The sequence below is a fragment of the Fomitopsis serialis genome (assembly GCF_022376445.1).
Source record: "Fomitopsis serialis strain Sig1Antser10 chromosome Unknown B0H18scaffold_109, whole genome shotgun sequence".
Taxonomy (NCBI): Eukaryota; Fungi; Basidiomycota; class Agaricomycetes; order Polyporales; family Fomitopsidaceae; genus Fomitopsis; species Fomitopsis serialis.
This window is the reverse complement of record NW_025955069.1, coordinates 14,239-31,541: the sequence shown is the minus strand read 5'-3', so window position 1 is coordinate 31,541 and position 17,303 is coordinate 14,239. Positions and strand designations below refer to the sequence as shown.

The following is a 17,303-nucleotide window of genomic DNA, read 5'->3' as shown; positions in this document are numbered from 1 at the left end:
GGTCTGCGCGATGCGAGCTTCACGTTCGCGTCGGCGTTGCTCCATTCCTTGGCGGTCCAGAAATTGATCCCGACGTCGGGCCCGGTTGGCGTATTGAGCGTCGGATTCATTCGGTCGCCTCGGCGCGAACATAGTGTCGAGGGACATGGTCTCGACGTAGTCGTCATCGCGGATATGCGGCGATGGTTGCCTGCTATCAACAGAATGCGGAGAGGCATGGCGTCCGTGATCATCGTCACGTACCTCGTCTTCCTCTTCGGCTGGTCCGTACCCAAGACGGTCCAGTTGTCTACGGATGTCCAGGAACATCGTCCGCGTGAGGTTGCGAGTCTCGGCCGCTCGTTGCTGAGCTGCCATGACGTCACGCAAGGCAGTGTTGGCGAAATTCGCCGCATTTCGGATGACCTCGTCCGAATCTTCGAGACGGTCGTTGATCATGTCGAAAAAGTCTTGGCACATGTCACGGATGCTGGTCTCCGACGTGCGCCGTGTTTCGGAGCGAGCTGAGGGCGCAGGAGATGGTGCGCCCGCGGGTAGTGTGCGCTCCAGGGATAGTGCGCGGGCGGGTGGTGTGCGCTCGTGCTCGAGCTCTTGCTCGACGTGCTGAGGCGAAGAGGTTCTGCGAACAGAACCGTCAGGGATAGGTGAGCGAGGTGGCATTTGCTCACCGGGGCCCTGGTCCTCGGGACGACGCTCGTCGACGTCCCGGATATTGCCCTGAGCATACGTCGTAGCTCGGCTCGATGCGCGGGTGACGGGTCGACTAGTAGTAGTCTGTTGAGTCCGTCTTTTGGTTTTGGTCTTTGTTGTTGTTGTCGACATAGATTGGGGGTAGATGGATGGCGCGAGAGTTGAGTGAAGCAGAAGGAAGCGAGAGAGTGAAGCGAGAGAGTAAGGGGGCTCCTCGATTTAACGAGGTCGGTAGCTCAAAAAGATGTAAGGGGTGTAGGTCTTCTCGGACGCCGTACTGAGCTAGCCAAAGCCTGTATATTGCAGGGGCGAGCGGTGTACAACGATGGGGAAAAGACGACGAGAGCAACGGGGCGCGTCAGCTATAAAACGGTCCTTCGGCGGACTCCGGGTCGCTGACTAAGGCGCTGACTAAACTACTTTACCATCGTCCTTACACGGAAGCTGGACTCAGCGAAGTCTTCGTCGAGCACTAAAGTGCGAGGTTGCCGGATCAGCGGCGTTTTGTCCTGGATGCAGGATACGAGATCGACCAGGCCCCTCTTCGACGTGCATTGCAGAGTGAGGCTGATCGATTCGGGGAACGTGAGGCACCTAAGGAAGTGGGCGCAGTCAATAGTTTCCCCTACCAACCGCAGATTTCTCAAGCGACGCATATCGACGGACATCGAGGATGCTGGCACTGAGGTGACGTCCTCCGGAAGGACAGGAAGTGTATCCTCGAGGTCGACGCACTCCAATAGTGGCAGATGCGCTAGGGTAGCCATGACATCAGACATCGGAGGTCGCTCAGCGCCTGTCCCGACTAGCCTGAGATGTGAGAGGGATGTGAAGGACACGGGGGTATTCCATGGGAAAGGGCAGCCAAAGAGAGTCAGCTGTTCCAAACGGTTGATGAAGGGGCGCGCCAAGACGTGCAGAGGAGGGATGGTCCGTTGTGCTCCAGGCGGCCTAAAAGTTCTGTGGTGTACCGCTTTCACGGTGAGAAACCGGAGAACTGGCGCGGGGGCGTCGAGGGCATCCAGGATTTCAAACGCCTCTGTCGAGACACCGACGACCGCCTCCTCGATGCGTGCAAGGTCCGCCAGAAACAATCGAGCCGCCTTGTCCATGCCATCGGCCATGTTGGTCATTGCGATTTGCACGCGGAGGGGCGCGTACTGAGACCGCGCAAGCACTTCTTTCGTCCAGTTTATCGACCGCGTCGCGGTAATGTCGCTCCAAAGCCTGGGGCTACTGAGAGCGACGGTGCGCCAGTGCGAGCAGACTTGACAGACATTGATCCACTCGTAGCGATGACTCAAGCGCCATTCTAGTTCGTCGCTGCGGTAGAGGAGGTTCAGCTGGAAGAACACTTCTCCGAGGACTTCGTCAGGAAGCCTGGATATCGTCGCAAGAGTGTTCCACCTTGATTTGAGGTCGCGGATGGCTTCACTGTGAACCAGCATCTCCGTCCATAACTCTTCGTGACGAGGAGACGCTTGGGTCGGCGGAGCAGGGATGGAAATCACGATACCATCTCCGTTGTCCTGCAGTCTGGAGAACTCAAACAATTAGTGAGGACCACTTGGACACCCCGGATGCCTTGTGAGCCTTACGGATAAGTTGTCTCCGATTGAGCAGGCATTGTGTTTGCCTCGTAGAATGAGTTCCGAAAACGAAACAGAAGGTGCACTTCTCGTCCAACAACCTCTCTGATCGCGCTGAACTTGAAGTCAATATAATACTCCGATGGCATGCATCATCGATCAGCTTACATGTCTTATCCTTGTGATAGCGACGCAAAGGTGTCGACTTGTCCCTGAGGAAATACGGCGCGCTTGCGTATTGAAACGTTGATGGGGGTCAGTGAGGAGCGGTGGTCAGTGAGGCCGAGTATTTCGGTAGATCGCACAAGCGCCGAGATCTGCGTTTAGTCCCCGTGACTGATTTTGTCAGTCCAGTATTTTGTTGCCGACAGGCTGGGCTTGGGCTGGGTTACACTCGTGGACTCGTCTGAGTCGACATTCTTCACAATCTACGTGGCCTCTGCGAACGAGCAGCACCAACTTCCGAGCGCAAGACACGATACAGGGTTATTGTGCGGCTGACCCGGTAATGCAAACACTGAGTCGCAGAGAGCAGATAGCTCGTAATGCGTCTGCGAGAATAGTAAGGCGACATATAGCAACATCATGCAATGTTTCCTGTGCGGAATGATCCTACGTGCAATAAGAAACCATCGCATTACTGTACCAAACTGTATGACTGGGTCAGCCACAGTGAGACAGCCGCCAAAGATGAACATACGATAACTATGCGTCCTGGGTGGATCGCGATACGATGGCTACCACACGCTCGAACCAAGGCTCGATCAGCGCACTGCTCGTACGGTTCATGTTGTACCTGAACTGCAAGTAAAGACGACCGTCGAACGTGAAGAGGTGGTAGACGAGGGAGAAGGGATCGATTCTGCCAGCGGTCCAGTTCTCTGTAATCCGGATTTCCGCACCGGTATCTCCCGCGTGACCGTTCGCAGTATTCGACGTCTGAACCGGGTAGCGCGCAGGCAGGACCGTCTTGAGGTCGCCCAAGCTGCTCATGAACGGCATCGCCGGTCTTCCAGCAAGCTTCGCGTTGTAGGACTCCGTGATCATCGGACGATACATCGGAAGGAAGTGCCAGAAGTAGGGCGACTTCACGAAGGCGTCATTTTGCTTTTTGAACTGCTTGGCGACCTCCCAAATGCTTTCCTGGCTCTCGTTGCCCGTCGCGACCGAACGAGGGACACGGAGCATGACGGGGTACAACTCAATCCGGACGGCAACTTCCAGATCGCTGCTCGTAATTCCGCCTGGGTGCTGCGGAATCTTAGCGGTGATATCCATAGGCTGGCTGAAGTCGAAGTAGAGCGCGTCGTCGTCGTCGTCGTTAACTGAGGAGCGTTCGTCGGACCACTCTTGTCGTGCACGGAGGACAGGGCGCCCGCGATATTGACGAGATGCGTGATAGTGACGCCGTGCGCTTTACAAGCACGGAGGATCCGCGCGGTTTCTTCGCTCGACCAGACTTTGCGCAGTATACGCGGAGTCAGCGCGGCTGCGGGCGTGCCATCAGCGACGATGCCCGACATTGGCTGTAGGCATGTCATGAGAAGGCTGCACCGGGCTGAACAGGTCTGACATACCTTCTTGGCGTACTGATTGACCAATTCGTCGAAGACGATCTTGGCTTGACGAGCCTCCTCAGCGTCGTCACCGAGTTGGGGTTTGAGGTGTTCCGTGGGTACAGGGATCGGCACAGGCGCAGCCTTCGCAGCAAAGTGGCATCCAACTCCGCTTGTGCGCGTCCTGGACTCGCGAGCAGCTCCAGGAAGCGGCGCATGAGGTTCAGGCGCCGGCGGTTGTCGGTGACGAAGTGCGTTGTGATGAGACCGAACACGTACTTGCCCGACTGCGGGTCGGCATCCCTGCCCCACCAGAGGGCGCACGTCCGCTCGCGGATGTCAAGCGCTTTGTCGGCGTCGAAGCAGCCACTCGTCGCGCAGGGCGATCACGCTGCTCCTGATCATGGAAGGTGTGGAACTCGACCTGAGCCTTAGCGCTCTGCAGCGCGCGCGCGAGCGTCGCGGGTGCGTTGACCAGGAAGTGGGGCCCGCTGAGGAATGTGACGTTGGATGCGAGGAGGGGGTACCGAGGCGCAATGCCGCGCAGGCGAGGATACTTCGTCGTTGGTGATGGTGTATCCTCCAGAGCACTCCAGCGAGACGATAGTGGAGGGATCGGTCATGCCGCCTCCGCGCCGGCTCGCGGCGTACATGAGTTCTCCTATGGAGAGAGGACGACTACTCGCGAGGGCAGCTTCGGGAATGTACGCTGGAGAGCCTGGACCATGGGATCCATAGTGGGTGTGATGTGCTGTTAGCCATGGGTAGAGTGTGAGTAGTGCAGCACGAGTAGCTGCAGACTCCTTGCGACGCTGTACCTTATACCCATTTACATCATCCTGAACCGCCCTGCTCCGGAGGAGCGGCAAAGCCGGTTGCAGATTTGGTAGCGAGACCCGATCAGTGTGCAACGGGCGCATCATAATTGGATGCAATCCCTGCTCGCTCGCGTATTATCGACCAGTTTCACCGGTGCGACGCACGACCGTCGTTCGATTAGGGAATGCATTGTGGCGGAGTGTACTTATGGTGTCATAACAGCGGAATGCATTAGACGCTGCGAACAATGACAGCTTGCCGAACACGGTATTGCAGCTGCCGGCACGTACCTGTAACTCTTATTCGGTACCGCGGTAAAACCCGTCGGTGCAGACCCGGCGCTCTGCACTTGACAGCCAGAAGCTGGCCATTTGATACTTTCCATTCCTGGAGCGTAAATACGCCCTGCAAGGAACCTCCCCCCAATGAAAGCAACCCACGTCATGCATGCTGCACTAACGCACGCGAAAAGTGGGAGGCTCTTTAATATGCATTTCCTTTCCTTTCCGGAGGTGTTTCCGTGAGCAAAGAGGATCACGACAACGGACTACGTTGGTGTACAAGTCGAGTACATGATTGCCTGATTGTTGTGCTGTACACGATCCGTCCCTGCAATGCACGTTAGCAGCTGACACCCCAGAAACACTTGACACTCACCAATATCGTACATGCACCTAGATGTCACCCAAATCTTGCCACTTCCCTTCCATAACTTACAACTTCGCCTTCTTCTCGACAGTCTCGACCCACTCCTTCAGCGTCTCGTTGACCTCGTCTGGGGCCTCCAGCTGGAGCCAATGGCCCGTGTCTAGCTCCTTCACCGTGAGGTCTGAACACAGCTGCGTCGACGTCCGCAGCGCAAGCGCAGACGGGTTCACACAGTCCTGCTTCCCACCGATATACAACACTGGAAGAGGAAGGGGGAGTCGTTCCTGGGGGATGCCTACGACGTCTGTGTGAGCGAGCACTCGGACTGTAAACCGGCCGGGATCCCACCCTTGTCGTCTTCTGCGGCGAGACCGCTGAGGATCACCTTGTACCAATTCAGTGCGCCGCCGAGCCCGTCTTTGACGATCATATCTGTCAGGTGCTGCTTCACCTGTGTGAAAAGCCAGCGTAAGTCCTCGTTCGTCGAACACGGGAGCATAGCAGTCAAGGTACAGATGACCATGCCCATCACGGATGGAGACAAAGCGGCAGTGGCAGCACTATATGGAGATCGACTCGAGTTCAATTTCATCCATGTCAGGCTTGTGTCAGGCTACCTAACTCTACCGATCATGGTCGCAATAGAACAGGGCGAACAGAGTAATGTTCCGTACAACCTGAATGCTACGGCATGAGAACTCACCTCCGGAGTTACGTAAGAGGCTATCGGAGTCCTCTTATCTGCAAGAAGTGCCGCTTTCGCCGCCCCAGGTACGCAGAGATCTTCCTTCCAAGTCGCAGGGTCTGCGGGGTGAATGATCCCGAGCGTCGACTCCAACTAGGCAACGCAGCAAGTCAGTCGATTGCAGGATGACAGCGAACGTGGGGGCGAGGAACACTGACGTGGTCCTTCATGACTTGGTCGGTACCCTCTTCAACGAAGAACCTGGCGCATCTCAGAACGAGGTCCACCGTAAGACCAGTTATGCTCACCGCCAATAGCCATAAGGCTCGTAGCCGATGGCTTGCTTGACCGTGGCCATGGCGGTCTCGTAGTTGAAGTTCGCGAACGATGGTGTGTAGCCGACCGCGAGGAATGCGAATGCGAGGAAGCGCTCTCGGTAGCGTACAGCCAAATGACCCACAAGAGGTGCACCCCTGCGAGCCAAGCACTCTGTCAGTATGCCTGGATAGGTGGGCATATGGAAAACATTCTATGTGCCGATTGGTCTGGCTAAACCTAGGACGCATATAGCCCCCGCAATGCACTCTCCCCAGCAGTGCGCCCATATCGCGCCTCAACCCAGCCACGCAGCGAGCTCCTTGCCAAACTGCACTCACCAGTCGTGTCCTATCACGATCGCCTTGCTCACGTTCTCCGCGTCCAGAATGTCAATCACATCCGCGCACATCGCGCTGTGCTTGTACAGAGCTGTCTCTGCTGGCTTGTCCGTTCCACCGTAGCCCAGCATGTCAGGCGCAATGATTGAGTGGCCCTTCGCCTTGAAGAACGCGACTTGGTTACGCCAGTCATACGAGGTTGACGGGAAACCATGCACGAACAGAAGGGTCGGTTTTGACGCGTCGCCAGACGAGGAGTAGTAGCTGTACTTGATGCTGCGCTTGGTGGTGATTTCCTTGTACGACGTACGGTCCATCTTGATTTCGGGGAAGGACAGGTAATCGTAGAACAAGATGCTTTAATACCTGGGTGGGTCGGACGCGCCTGCGCAATCTCCAGGCGTCCGCGTCAAACCGGGCTCCGGGCAACTGGCCCCTGCTCGTGAAATCCTTGCCAAGGACTCTGATTCAGCACCGGTACTGCCGCCATGGTACCAGGGATTGACGGTGTCAAGATTCACGCGCACTCTGAGGACGTGAGGATGTTATGCAAGGCTATGATCGCCCGGTGCTGCTGCCAGTGGAGGCAAGTTCAATCCAGGTTCAGATGTTCAAGCGCGCGCTATACACGCCTCCTCCTCGCCTGGGACTCGGATGCGCGCCGCTTCATTCCTACGCCCCTTCACGACCGCTCAGGCTGGCCAATCCACCTTATGCTCTATGTCGCTCAAAGGTCATCAACAGAATTCGCATGCGATGCAAAGGAGGGAGTCTAGCGTAAGCTACCAGCGCGTAGAGTCCGAAGCTGAAGTTACGCAATCGCCGGATGAACGGGCGACCGTCGGCGTAGCACTGGTAGTCGTAAGCAAAGTACACCCGCTACCACCATGTCGTCGCAACTGAGAGAGGTACTTCTAGTGGGTCTCGGCGCAGTAGGAGCCATCTGTGAGTCGCAGAATTATCCACGCTTCGAGTTTGTCTCTGAGAGGGAAGATCGCGGTACGAAGACTCGTTGATCCTGAAGCGAAGTGGTCAAGCGCATGTAACGGTCGTTGCACGGAGCAACTACCAGTCAGTGAAAGGTGGTGTATAGCCTACGCCTAGCTTAGCGACCGTACACTGACGTTGGCGGAAGATGAGGGGCTACACTTCCTCAGCCGCAAGTACGGCGAGCACCGAGGGTGGAGGCCTGACCGACGTGGGTACACTCGTTCCCCTCCTGCGAATTAGCTCTGAACTCTCGTCCGCCAGTGTGCCGCTCTGTCGCAGAGGCAGCGGATCGTCCATATAACTACGTGGTAGTCACGACCAAGGCAATTCCGGAGCTGACCCGCACTCCAGCCCTCCTCGCGCCCCTTCTTTCGTCGCCATATTCGGATCAGTATCCTCAGCCGACGTACGTGTTGATGCAGAATGGACTGAACGTCGAAGTCGACCTGTACGAGGCACTCAAGAAGCTACAGCCGAATGAGGAGCCGAAAATCATCAGCACGGCAGTCTGGATTGGTACGGGTATGAAGGGCAGTAATGTCGTGGAACACAACGACTTCGTGAGCACTATCGCGTGCTACACAAACGAGTTGAAACTTAATATTATCTAGGACCGCGTCTCGTTAGGTGTCTACCGCCCGTCGTCGACAACGACAAAGAACACGCCAGAGGAGAGCGCTCTCCTGTCCGACTTCGAGCGCATCCTCGCCGCAGGCGGCAGCCAAACCTCGATCGTCGCCGAGATCCAACGCGTCAAGTACAGCAAGAACTTCTGGAACGCCTGCCTCGGCATCACCGCCGCCCTCACCCGTTTCCCGCTCACCGCCATCTTCCGCCCGCCCCACCTCGAGCCCGGCGCAGCGCCGTCCGCCTCTTCCACACCAACTCTCCGACCCGGCGAGATCTCGAGCGCGTCGCCCGCGATCGCTGACTACAGCATCCCGGCTATCCGCGCGGCGATGCAGGAGGTCTACACGCTCGGGACGGTGCTCTTCCCCGACAGCGTGGACGGCCCGGGGCTGGACCCGGAGGTGGTGGAGAATACGCTGCGCAACACGGCGCGCATACATGCGAGCCCCGACGCGAGTCACCGCGCGAGCACGCTCGTGGACGTGGAGAGTGGGCGCCCGACAGAGGTGGAGGTCATCCTCGGTGAGCTCGTACGTATGGGCCGGGCGAGGGGCGTGGCTATGCCTGTGAGTGTGATCGCGTCGCTTGAATTGTTCGGCGAGAGCTTACGCGAGTGTAGCGGATCGAGACGCTGTATGCGCTCCTTCTGATCGTGCAGAATCAACTGTTGCGTCGTGATAGCGAGAAGAAGCCGTCGTTGTGAGTGCTGATGGGATAAGCTCTGGCGCGGAAGTTGGTGAGCGATCGGGTGAGTATTACCTCTTTGCTCGTCGCCGTCGTGATCGACACGCGTTCCGGTCTCATCGAAGCTTTTGCAAAAACAATGTAGGTTATATCGTTCGACAGCATACGCAAGCTACTGTACACGAGACGCAATTCGGCTACTACAAACTACTGTACATGAGAAACAACTCGTTCTGCGGATTCGGCGAGCGGTTGACATCGGTCAAACTATAGTACAACGTGCATAAGCGATGAAACTCGAAGTTCCTTCAACAGCCCATATGGATGAACGGAGCCCAAGCTAGGATGTCCTTGTCCTCGGTTCCAGGGTACTTCTTCCTGAGGTTCTGTACAGCCATGTGCAGGGCATCTGCAGCATCTTCGCTATCCTTGGTAGCCAACAGGTGAGCATAGACATCTCTAGCAACCTCAGGCCCGTCTTCGTCTCTGATGGACCACATAGTGGCTATGACAGACCTGAACCCAGCAAACAGCATGCCTGCAGCAAGGTGTACTGCCTGGTCAGAGAGCTTGATGTTACCTGTGGCAGTTTGGCATGCTGATAGGAAAGCAAAGTCTGCTTGGTCTAGGTCCTGCTGAACAATCCTAGAGAGCTTCAGAGCATCATTGTGGAGTATGAATGCACTCTCTATGGAGTTTTCAGAGTCTTGAATCCCATGACAAGCCAAGTGCACCCATTGGGCTGTCTGCATCTTGCTTAAGACATTCTCAAGTGTAGCAGCACTGTCATGCAGGCTATCTGTGCTGCTGTGTGTCTTGGCAGCTATGTCTTCTATGCCACTCCACTCTTGGGCAACTGCTGGTAGCACAGAATAGCCCAAAGCTTGAGTTTGGCAGATGCCCAATATGGCTGGACTAGGATTGGCAGCCTTCTGCCTAGCCTTGATTAATGCAGTGAGAGTTGGAGTGTATGAGGATACCATGTAGTCAGATATCTTATGGCCAGGCTCATCCATGCTATAGTCCCCTGCAGCATGTATTGGCAGGAAGGTAAGGGGACCTGTCATGCACCACCAAATGTGAGGGGGAGGGTGGTCTGTCACAATCTAGAACCAATATGTCAGCTTTAAAGGCTACTATGCATGAAAAGAATATCACATACTGGAAGTTCTAGAGCTTGAATGATTGGATTGACAATGTTGTTCCACAGTTGGCTGAGTATGTCATGCATATGCAAGACATTGGAACCACTTATGGAAACTAACTTTGCAGCATGTTCAGAAACATTCTGTGCACTGCGCACAGTTTGTCCACCCAAGTGTGTCTGCAAGGACTCATGCATACTCTGGATCTGTTTCTTAGACAAGCCCTTGAGGTGCAGATTGACCACAGAATTTTGGCCTGGCATCAATATAAGTGCATCTGCATGACATGAGGCATGATCATCCAGAACCAAGTAGATAACTGGTGAATCATTGGCAGCATCAAGGAGCTCAGAAAATGGCTTTGCCCTCAAAAAATCCTTGAATCCTGGTAGAGTTCTCACTTCCTGTACCAGCTCATCCCTTCTCATGGCAAGCCTTCTGCGAAACTGGCCAATCTGTTCCATTGTCATATGGTTGTGCACAGCAGACTTTTCTCTGTCATGACTCAGCATCTCAAGGTGTTGGAACACAGATTTGAGTTCATCAGAGAGAACTGGGTGGGCACTTTGTAATTCATCAAGAGGGGTGCGCAACTGGAGGAGCTGATTCCATGTGATAGATCTCCCTTGTTCAAGCCATTCCACAGCTCTTTGGTATTGTCCCAGATAAATTGCAATATTTGCTGCTTGAGTTGCAAGTGTGTTCCACCTAGCCAGATCAGCATACTGGTTTGCTACTGACTTCCCTAACCAAACAACTTCTGGTAGTAGTGTGAAAGCTCTCTCATATGCTGCTATACAATCATCTTGTCCATTTCCCAGCTTCTGTGCAGCATCCGCCCATCTACAGGCAGCTACCATTCTGGATAAAGCAGAGCCATAATCACAGCAAGCAGCTGATCTGTGGAACTTCATAGCATTTTTCATTTCTGGGACATATGCAAATTTGTCATTCAGGCTGGTGATCATGTATATAGCCTTCTCATAGTGACCTTCACCTAACTGCATCTGTGCCAAAAGTGCAGTAGAAGTGCCTGGTAGCGAATGCTCAACTGCTTGCTGCAACACACTGATTGTGTGGTCAATGTCTAAGACATTATGAAGATGCTTGAACTTCATCAAGTATGCACCTCCAAGATTGCATAGCTGATCAACTTTCATTGGGTGTTCATTAGGTAATAAATCCAAAGACTCCTGAAATGTCTGGATAGCTAGGTCCAGATATGCAGCATTTTCTGTTCTCTTAAAGTATGACAAGTAGCTTGAGCCAAGATGTAAGACGCCTTACTCGTCGTGCCTCGTATGCGCTGCACCCAGTCTCTATTCAAGAGGTACTGTCTACAGATTGCATACAAAGGCGGTGACGAGGTAAAGGCTGAGGACTTGTAGGTGCACTGGCGCGCCATACGAGTCCTCGAGCAAACAAAGACAAACATTTAATGTAAGACATACCGTAACGGGAATATCCGTTACACCCTCCCCCACTGGACACGACCACGGGTCCCAGCGATAACCAGAGAAACAGATAGAAAAAGGAAAATGAAAGGAGACATATGCAACAACCCACCGGTGGTAGCAGTTGGCAAACAAAGATGATGTTGAACTGTAGACAACAACATGTTAGATTGCGTCAGTGAGCAGACACAACCATTCATCATTGTCGTACATAACTCGACAAAGTTATGCAGGCCATAAGGTAAACTACTACTCGGACTCGGAGTAGTAGTCAGCATCTTCAGAGTTACCCTCATCGTCGGCAGATAGTGCAGAAGAGCTAAGGGTATCCTCCATCTCAGACTGCTCGTAGTAGTCAGAGACTACTACCGAGTTAGTCTCCTCAGACCCAGATCTTCGTGAGTCCCACGAGCTAAGATGCTCGGACTCGGAGGGATACTCCGACTCAACATGGTCAGGGTACTCCTCACGAGTCATGGTACGAGGCTCCTCATCAGAGGAGTTGTACCAGTCGGACTCATCCACTGGTTGTTGACGAGGTGGTACAACAAGCCATCCCAGCTTGTTGTAGGCCCAATGTCGTACCATCTCCATAGGAAGTGGTGCAACGAGCCGAGGATCAAACTCGAGTGGAACCACTTCCAACTCCCTCTGGAAGTGGTCCCATGCTCGACAAGCTGCACGAGAGTATGTCCCTGGTCGTGGGGACATATCCTCGATGGCCTGCCCACAGCTAAGGGCTGACCTCTTGCAGTGAGCCCAGATGTCCCACTCGCCAGTACTTGCCGCGACATCAGCCTCGTCGAAGTCATGGTCAAGCTGGTCTGCAAGGAGGGTGAAGCACTCCTCACGCGACACCTTATCCGTGGGCCATCGACTCACGTCGACAGTCACTGGGTGACCCAGTGCAGTCGGTACTCGGTTTAATCCCAGTACTTCGTGGCGCGAGGTACTGGTTTCCGAAGTGATGTCGCGGCTGCGACGATCACGAGTATCCTGCACCTCGATTCGATCACTCGACGCATGCAGTACAGGTGGTACCTGCCTCAATGTTCGACGTGAAGCCCGTACGTCGACATTGGACGTACGGCCTGTGACTACATCCAGTTCCAGTACATCACTATGTGATGTACTGGCCACTCGCACGGTATCCTGCACGTCGAACCCCTGGCTCACTGTGCGACTGCCTGATCTTCGCGTCGAGTTCCCATGGGTGGCCCGTAAGTCGAGCTCACGGCTTGACATCCGTGTCACTAGGGGATCCGGGACCAGTACATCTTCGCGTGGTGTACTGGCCATGGTGTGGATCAAGCGGTGGCTGCTCGAGGCCCCGCTCCCTTCCCCTCTCAAGAGAGTAACCCCCCTCGTAGAGGAGGTAGCTCCTCCTTGCGCTCGCGCCGGCTCGGTCTTGGTACCATCAGTTGTAGATGAACGTCGCCGTTCGCCTGAATCCAATGGTTCCGGCCTTCGCATCGACTGAGCTTTGAGTCCCTCGAGATAGATCTGGAAACCTTTCAATGGATCCCGGGAACGCATCTCCGTTTGGGCACGCGGCGACACTCTAGTAGTCGCACGAGTCGACGCACTGGGCATTTGCATCCGCAAGAACGAAGGTTCGTTCTCGCCAGGTGTCCCTGATCCTGGAGCCACGGATGTGGATCCGCCAGTTCGCGTCGATCCATTCGACTGTGCTGGGTCCAGGGAAGATAACAGCACATCCATCTTGGATGTGCTCGGCGGTAGCTCCCGGTCTCGTTCGCTAGACGCAACAAGTACTTCGCAGTATTTGGGCTGGTGCTCGCCGTCGAAGTACACGTCCAGATCGCGTCGGTCTTGCTGAACGCGACGTGCCGGCAGCACGTAGCGTCCCGACGGTCGCCATTCAGGTCCGGGTGCAGTCCGTCGTACGTCTACATTTGTAGACGTACCGGCTGACTGGCCACGATTCGCGGGATTGAGCTCGCCTGTATCTTCGTCGAGGTCTGTTGCAGTGTGACACGGCGGTGACACTGCAACTATAGTAGGTGAGCTGGCGAGTACCGTGAGGTACTTGCCTTTGACAGGAGAAATGTCGTGTCCTTGTGCGGCACCCACTGCACTTGACGCAGGCAGAGACTTGAGTACCTTATGGTACTCGCACTGCTCATGAGGGTGCTCATCGGCACCTACCTCAAGCTTGATGCTTGATGTCGGTACTACACCTGTATCGGAGAGGTGGGACGCGCCGGTAGTGCCTGTGTGCACCCCGGGCGCGCCGCCGTGCGTGCCAGCGGATGCGATTGCGATGTCGCTCCGTGGTGTGGATGGACCAGTGTCGATTGCGACGACCTTCGGGGTGGTCGCGATCGGTGGTGGTATCGGAACAGGGGGTGGTGACGGCAGGGCGAGTACCGTGAGGTACTCGCTTTTCGAGTCACTGTCGGGTTCCTCGAAACAGGCGTCGAACGAAGAGTCCGACGTCTGCGTGTGAGTCGCAGGGACTTTGGGTACGCCGGTCGAGCGCACTCGCCCACCGATCGTCCCGCACGGCCTGTCCGTGCTGGGCTCGACCTGTAGGTCGCCCCATGGGTCGATCATACCGTCGACATGCGTGGTGGCTGCCACGATAACCGCATTGGTTGTCGTGGTCGTCACGGGTGGTGGTGGCGGTGTAGGAGGAGGTGGTAGAGGCGGGGGAGGTACCTCCGACATGGACGTACCTCTGTCTTTCGAGCTCGCAGGTTCGTCTCCTTCGCCTACACCGCACCCTTCCTCCCCTCCTCCTTCTGCCAGACCCTCCTCATCTGACTCCTCTGTCTCTGCACTCTCATCCACGTCCCCCTCGTCCCCGGCCTGATCCGCCATCCGTCCTGCACTCGATCTCCGGAGTGCGCGCGCGACCTCCGACTCGTGGTGCCTCTCGTAGTCGCCACCGATGTCGGGAGCCGCGAAGGAGTCGATGGGGAGTTGGGTAGGGGTCCCTAGGAGCGAGCCCTCGACGAGAACTGTGAAGTTCTCGTCGGGTTGACGGTCGGGATGCCGTTCTGGTCTGTCGGGGTCCGTAAGCGCCGGCTGCTGCACTGGCAGTAGTGCAGCAGTCGAGTCGCGATCTCGAGCTAGCGCGTTCATTGTGAATACGCAAGCGTCGGACTGCGCGTTCGCAGGAGCACTGGGGTCGCAGAGAGATTGGTGGCTGCTGACAGTGCCGAGGTCTAGCAGCTGAACCGCGTGCGGTTCGGCTGCGCATGGACGGTCGCTCTGACGCACGGCCGTTGGGGCGATACGTGCGTCCTGGGTCGCATGCGTGACGGTTCGGCAGCCGTCTGCGTCGACGTCGTGGCAAGACGACTGTCGGTCATAAGTGGGGTCGTCCGGGGAATCTGCCAGTTGAACCGTGGATGGTTCAGCTGCGCATACCCGAAGGAGTTGTGTTTGCACGTCCGTTAGGGCGGTACAAGCTTCTCGCGGAGAGGTCATACGCTGAGGGTCGCTCGCCATAACCCTTGCGGGATCGAGCGCGTTGCGGGAGAGATCGTCGGGGTCGTCCAATGGCTCGGCCAGCTGAACCAAATGAGGTTCAGCTGTGCTGAAGCAGTCGGACGCCTGTACTTCCGTGAGGATGTGCAAGGTGTCTTGAGGCGCAGTTGAGTGCGCGATGCGACTGGCCGACGAGGAGTCAGCGAACACCGCGTCACATCCAGTCGAGGTTGAATGGGGCACATCGGACCTGCATCGCTGCTGGTCCGTTGTGCCGCCTTGCGAAATGAATAGTACGACCTCGCGGTCGTCCTCTAACACCGGCGCTCCGTCTTGCAGAGTGGGGGGTACGATCCTTGGGTCGCCCCGCGGCGCGATCGTACCCTCTCCATCGCTAGCAATGCGCGCGGCGAACTTCACGTTCGTCGCTACGATTGCCTGTGCGGGCACCGTCAAGGAGGGAGATATCGAGGCGGATACGTCCGTCTGGGGCGTATCCGCTACTCGATATCCGGTCGAGAAATTATGGGGCACGTCGGACGTGCAGTACTGCGCGTCCGTCGTATTGCCTTGCAAAGTGGAGGGTCCGGGTACGACCTCAGGGTCGTACCGCAGCTCCCGTGGGACATCCGGTACGACTTCGCAGTTGTACCTGTGGGCGGAAGTGCCATATTCGTGGCCAGTAGTGCGCACGACGAGCCTTACGTTCGTCGAGACGCCTACTGGCGCGGATACAGGGGGCATGGAGGGTACGACCTGGAGGTCGTCCCGCAGCACCTTGGGCGTGCTACCACCCGGAACATCAGGTACGACTTCGCAGTCGTGCCTGGGGACGTAGTTGCCATCTTCGTGGCTAGCAGTGCGCACGACGAGCTTCTTGTTCGTCGCTACGCCTGCTAGCACGGGCACGGGAAGCGGGGGCTGCGATGCAGGAACGTACAGTGAGTACGTACCTGTGGTGGTCGAGCCTTCGGGCTCATGCTTCCTGCTCGCCCAGCACCCTTCCTCCCTCTGTCCCTGCGTTCCCTCCTCATCCTCGCTACTCCTCTGCCCCCTGTCCTTCTTCCGTTCTCCTCGATCTGCGTTGTCCATGGTCCGCTCAGTCTCGCTACTCGGCGTTGGACTTGAACGCGCGTCGTTCAAGTCCTGGGTCGCGTGGCTGGGTTGCGTGTCGCCAGAGCCGCGGTATCGGTCGCCAGAGTTATCGGACTCGAGGAGGGGACCACCCAAGTCGAGGCGAGAGGCAAGAGGGGAGAGGTGAAGAGCCGGGGATGGAGGAAGTGGCGATCTGGTACCGGGAGGTACCAGGTCGGTCGCCACTGACTGGACTGGCGGTAAGTCAGCCAGCCAGTCGCAAACACGAGTTCGCACTCGCGTTGGGACGGCGCGCGCGTCTGGTTCGCCAGACGGGCGCTCGAGGTGGCTGCCCAGAGAGTGGAGGTGGTCGAGAACGGCGGGTCGGTGGTGGCGGTCGAGCGTAGTGCGGTAGGCGCTAGCACGCGGGGCGCTCGCCACGGACTCGTGACGCTCAACGCTCGTAGCGTTGAGCGCGTCGCGCGTCGCGTCGAGCCGGCTGCTCGTCGTGGCGCGCACGTCGTTCGACAGTGGCAATATATTTTTTGTATCGCGGCTCATTTCTGAGCGCGCGACGAGGGTATCTAGGGGCGTGGGCTCGCTTCCACTGTACATAGTACTACTACTGTAGTACTGTGTGCCTATACCCTCCCGAACCTGGAGATGCGTCGACTCGACGCACCGCTCGCTCAGTTCGGGTTCGAGCTCGGCGCCAGGCCTGTCGTCGAACTCGGCGCGTGCACCATCCTTCGGGAGGGTGCCCGGCTTCGCTGCTTGGGCTGGAGCTGCCCGGGATAGTGTTTCCGGGTGGCTCTGAGCAGACCCAACGGTGGGCTCGGGCTGCTCTGTGCCCAGTGCGTGTTCGACCTCACGGTCGGACGGCGCCTGCTCCGTGGGTGCTCCGGCTGAGTTCTCCTGGTCGGAGGACTCAGTCCGAGCGGTCTGCGCGCGCGATGAACGGCCGCTACTGCTGCTGCTCGCCGCCGACAGTGCCTCGTCGACGGCGTCCATCAGATCCTTGCGGGTCTGCTTGGACTCTTCGAGCGCGGCATTAATCCGCTGCTGACTCGCCGCGGCTTCGGCGAGTGTATGCTCGAGCCGCTCTTGGCTCGCGGCGAGCTTGGACTTGATCTCCGCTCGCAACGCCTTGAGCTTGCTGCGGGTTCCACTACGGGTTCCGCGGTTGCTCCGGGTTGCTTCGGAGGGGTTGGTTGTCGATCCAGACAT

The 17,303-nt window shown here is 56.8% G+C and overlaps 5 protein-coding genes across 5 annotated transcripts; all 5 read right to left on the bottom strand.

Annotated features, from left to right (window-relative positions):
- Positions 1-964: 964 nt before the first annotated feature.
- B0H18DRAFT_48027 (uncharacterized protein) lies at positions 965-2,531 on the bottom strand. Its single transcript, XM_048038241.1, has 3 exons — positions 2,448-2,531; positions 2,289-2,393; positions 965-2,226 (listed from the first exon to the last, which is right to left on the bottom strand). The coding sequence occupies exons 2-3, from the start codon at positions 2,315-2,317 to the stop codon at positions 1,107-1,109; spliced, it is 1,149 nt and encodes a 382-aa protein (XP_047887991.1). The 5' UTR covers positions 2,318-2,393; positions 2,448-2,531; the 3' UTR covers positions 965-1,106.
- A 128-nt stretch (positions 2,532-2,659) lies between these two features.
- On the bottom strand, positions 2,660-5,025 carry B0H18DRAFT_1036407 (uncharacterized protein; the record flags this gene model as incomplete). The annotated part of the gene is made up of 8 exons (XM_048030360.1): positions 2,660-2,929; positions 2,980-3,604; positions 3,625-3,805; positions 3,857-4,002; positions 4,026-4,181; positions 4,226-4,415; positions 4,438-4,544; positions 4,965-5,025. The coding sequence occupies 7 exons, from the start codon at positions 5,023-5,025 to the stop codon at positions 2,985-2,987; spliced, it is 1,461 nt and encodes a 486-aa protein (XP_047887990.1). The 3' UTR covers positions 2,660-2,929; positions 2,980-2,984.
- On the bottom strand, positions 5,024-7,136 carry B0H18DRAFT_1036403 (Alpha/Beta hydrolase protein). The gene is made up of 7 exons (XM_048030359.1): positions 6,644-7,136; positions 6,296-6,460; positions 6,206-6,248; positions 6,006-6,140; positions 5,651-5,753; positions 5,312-5,597; positions 5,024-5,263 (listed from the first exon to the last, which is right to left on the bottom strand). The coding sequence occupies exons 1-6, from the start codon at positions 6,958-6,960 to the stop codon at positions 5,368-5,370; spliced, it is 993 nt and encodes a 330-aa protein (XP_047887989.1). The 5' UTR covers positions 6,961-7,136; the 3' UTR covers positions 5,024-5,263; positions 5,312-5,367.
- Positions 7,137-9,255: 2,119 nt separating this feature from the next.
- Positions 9,256-10,952, bottom strand: B0H18DRAFT_884297 (CHAT domain-containing protein; the record flags this gene model as incomplete). Its single annotated transcript, XM_048041024.1, has 3 exons — positions 9,256-10,053; positions 10,110-10,298; positions 10,335-10,952. 3 exons carry the CDS (start codon positions 10,950-10,952, stop codon positions 9,256-9,258), a joined length of 1,605 nt encoding a protein of 534 aa, XP_047887988.1.
- Positions 10,953-11,795: 843 nt separating this feature from the next.
- Positions 11,796-17,303, bottom strand: B0H18DRAFT_1214835 (uncharacterized protein; the record flags this gene model as incomplete). The annotated part of the gene is made up of 1 exon (XM_048036599.1): positions 11,796-17,303. One exon carries the CDS (start codon positions 17,301-17,303, stop codon positions 11,796-11,798), a length of 5,508 nt encoding a protein of 1,835 aa, XP_047887987.1.

Coding starts and splice junctions, on each gene's coding strand:
- B0H18DRAFT_48027 (XM_048038241.1), bottom strand. CDS start 2,317: ATGCCTGCTCAATCGGAGACAACTTATCC. Junction 2,227..2,288: donor CAATCGGAGACAACTTATCC/GTAAGGCTCACA, acceptor TGAGTTCTCCAG/ACTGCAGGACAACGGAGATG.
- B0H18DRAFT_1036403 (XM_048030359.1), bottom strand. CDS start 6,960: ATGGACCGTACGTCGTACAAGGAAATCACCACCAAGCGCAGCATCAAG. Junction 6,461..6,643: donor ATCGTGATAGGACACGACTG/GTGAGTGCAGTT, acceptor CTTGGCTCGCAG/GGGTGCACCTCTTGTGGGTC. Junction 5,754..6,005: donor CCTCTTACGTAACTCCGGAG/GTGAGTTCTCAT, acceptor CTTTTCACACAG/GTGAAGCAGCACCTGACAGA.